The 2,637-nt window shown below is 45.0% G+C and overlaps 1 protein-coding gene across 1 annotated transcript in view; it reads left to right on the top strand.

The window, feature by feature from the left end:
- Positions 1–432, top strand: part of LOC102670631 (protein lozenge-like) — a 23,406-nt gene extending 22,974 nt beyond the window's left edge. The window contains 1 exon segment of the mRNA XM_031511769.1: positions 1–432. This exon segment is cut by the window's left edge and continues 104 nt beyond it. Within this exon segment, the coding sequence (XP_031367629.1) occupies positions 1–396 (396 nt within the window). The 3' untranslated portion in view covers positions 397–432.
- The last annotated feature ends 2,205 nt before the right edge of the window (positions 433–2,637 follow it).

Genomic DNA, 2,637 nt, shown 5'->3' with positions numbered 1-2,637 from the left:
TCGACCTCGTTGCCCTTGGTTCCCGCGAAGTCGAGCGACCCTGACATCTTCGCGGGGGGCGGGACAGGGAGCGGAAGCCCGGGCTACCACTACGGTTCCTGGACCTCGGGCCCGGCTACGCCTGTCCCCGTCGCCTCGCACAACTACAACCCGAATTACCAGGGCTACTACAACAATCCAAGCCAGAACTACATCAGCCCTGCCCCCATGGTCCTCTACCCCCAGTTGTACAGCACGGTGAACCAGAACCAGATCCACCTGCACCTGCACGGGGACCTGAGCGAGGAGCAGGTGACCATTGCCGGCAGCAATCTGACCATAAGCAGCAACAGGCTGGAGATCGGCGTGATGGGCGAGGAGAACGAGCAGAGGAACGACGTTTGGAGACCTTACTGAGCTGACCTCGCTTCCACCGTGGCGTGGAAACACCGCCGCTTTCTCACTTTGCCAGTGCGACTTTTGGACCAAGGGCGGATCGCATTGGACCGCGTTGTAAATGTGATATCGAGGAAGAAACTTGGTTTTACGAAACTTCGTTTCGGATGGATTGTAGTGGAAACGGTCTTCTTCTTCTTCTTCTTCTTCTTCTTCTTTTTCTTCTTCTTGCGTACGCGAGTGTTACGATTGGGAATTCTGGTGGAGAGGACGGCTCTTGCACCGATTCGGGAAAAGTGAACGATTTCAGTGATGGATCCGGCGCGTATCCACGGTGTATCCTCCGAGTGGGAAGATAGTCATGTAACGTTGTAAATACAGATATTTTCCATGAAATAAAATCTTGCTTGAACAGGTTCCTCAATCCCCCTCTTCCCCTTTGGTTCATCGGATATCACGATAAAGGTTGCTTCGTTCTTGCTTCTGCGTTGTTTAATGTTTCCCGATATTTCGTTCGTTAGCGAAAAATCGGACGAAAAGGGGTTTGAAACGAGACTTTTTCGTTGATTCGAGGTGGAATCTTATCCGAAGGGAAGGGAAAAACGAGGCAGCGGTGGTTGTCTCTTTTTCTCCCGCGGGGAGAACACGGAGGGAGGGCACGGATAATCCTTTTTTACGGTTGCCGCGAGCTCTATTTAATATTTAAAGCGATGCTGGAAATGACGAACGAATGGATAGTTGCGGTCTACATCGACCCGCGTTTTCGCCCTTCTCTCTCTCTCTCTCTCTCTCTCTCTCTCCCTTTATTTTCGATCCAGCTTCGTCCTCTTTGTCGCCCATGTTTTTGCTATCCTCCCCCTATGAAACAAAGCGAAAATCTTTGTACCTCGAATCGTTGTTTTTCCCTCCCTCTTGCGCAAGCAAGTCCTGTTATCAAGATTTTTAGAAACCATCGCGCGACGGATCGAGAATAATTATTCGTTCGAGGAAGTGTTCGAATACGGAAGAATTAGAATTATATACGATCGGATTTGAAAGCAATCTTCCTCTCGTAATTATCTTCGAAATCATCGGTCTCATCGGTTTAAACGAACAGAGTTTGCAGCAAGCGCACTTTTTCTTTTTTCTTTCTCTCTTCTTTTTTGCCGCAGAGGATACAGGAGTAAAAAGAGAGAGAGAGAGAAGAGAATCCACGAAAGGAACACACGAACGCAGTTCTTCCTGCGTTCGTCATCCTCTGTCAGAGGCTGCACGCTTTCCAGCGACTTGTCTCCGCTTCCTCCTCGCTGATGTTTACTGCCTGTTGGAATGGGACGGGAATAAAAGCATGGAATAAGCCGAGGCGACCGTCGCTCGTAAGCTTCCCTCTTTACGAGGATGACTCGACCGCAGACAAGACTCTCCCGCCCTTTCCAAAGCCCGTTAAAACGTAAGAACTGAAATGCACTTGGTCCCGTGCAACAAATCGTCCACACGTTTGATACCTCTCCGAGTTGATCGAGGGACGGACTCGAAGCGGCCGACGACGTCCTCCCTCCATTTTTTCTTCGAAACCCTTTTTTTCGTTCGAGAATTGGTCGAGTGAATTGGAAAGGGATAAAAAATATTTCGATTCATATTTCGATGGTTTACGAGGAGGAGAGGTGAGGAGAAATTCGAGGATGCGGGAATATTTTGAATATTTTGAATTTTAAGAGAAAGGTTCTCTCCATAAAAACGTACGTTTCGATTGTAATACAATTTTATTAACTCGAAATAATCGAACGTTTCACGCTCATACATCTCTTACTTGTCTATCGTGCTCGAGTTTACGCTGATTTCGATTAAAAATACCTTATTATTACCATATATCGTTACTGTCCATACATTTCCGTTTACAGATTTATATTTTCGGTTGAATGGATGAATTTTTTTTTTTTTTAACTTTTATTATTTTTTTTGTCGTGTGTTGCTTCAAGAAAAGAATAAAAGAAAAGAGAACAAAGAAGAACGAAAGAAGACAGAAGAAGGGTCTACATAGGCACGTTTTATTATCGATTAGTAACTCTCCGCACTTTTTTTTTTCTTTCTTTCTTTCTTTCTTTCTTTTTTTTTTTTTTTTTCTTTTTTTCTTTCTTTCTTTCTTTCTTTCTTTTTTTTTTTTTTTCGTTTAAACGATCCGATTCGCTCAACGATTACTTACAACACCGATCGAATCTTAGGACGAAATTTGAAAATTGGACCGATTTTATACAAACAGTCGATAATCGTTATTCCCCTTTC

Source organism: Apis dorsata, unplaced genomic scaffold (genome assembly GCF_000469605.1).
Source record: "Apis dorsata unplaced genomic scaffold, Apis dorsata 1.3 scaffold_348, whole genome shotgun sequence".
Taxonomy (NCBI): Eukaryota; Metazoa; Arthropoda; class Insecta; order Hymenoptera; family Apidae; genus Apis; species Apis dorsata.
This window is presented reverse-complemented; position numbering and strand designations above follow the sequence as displayed.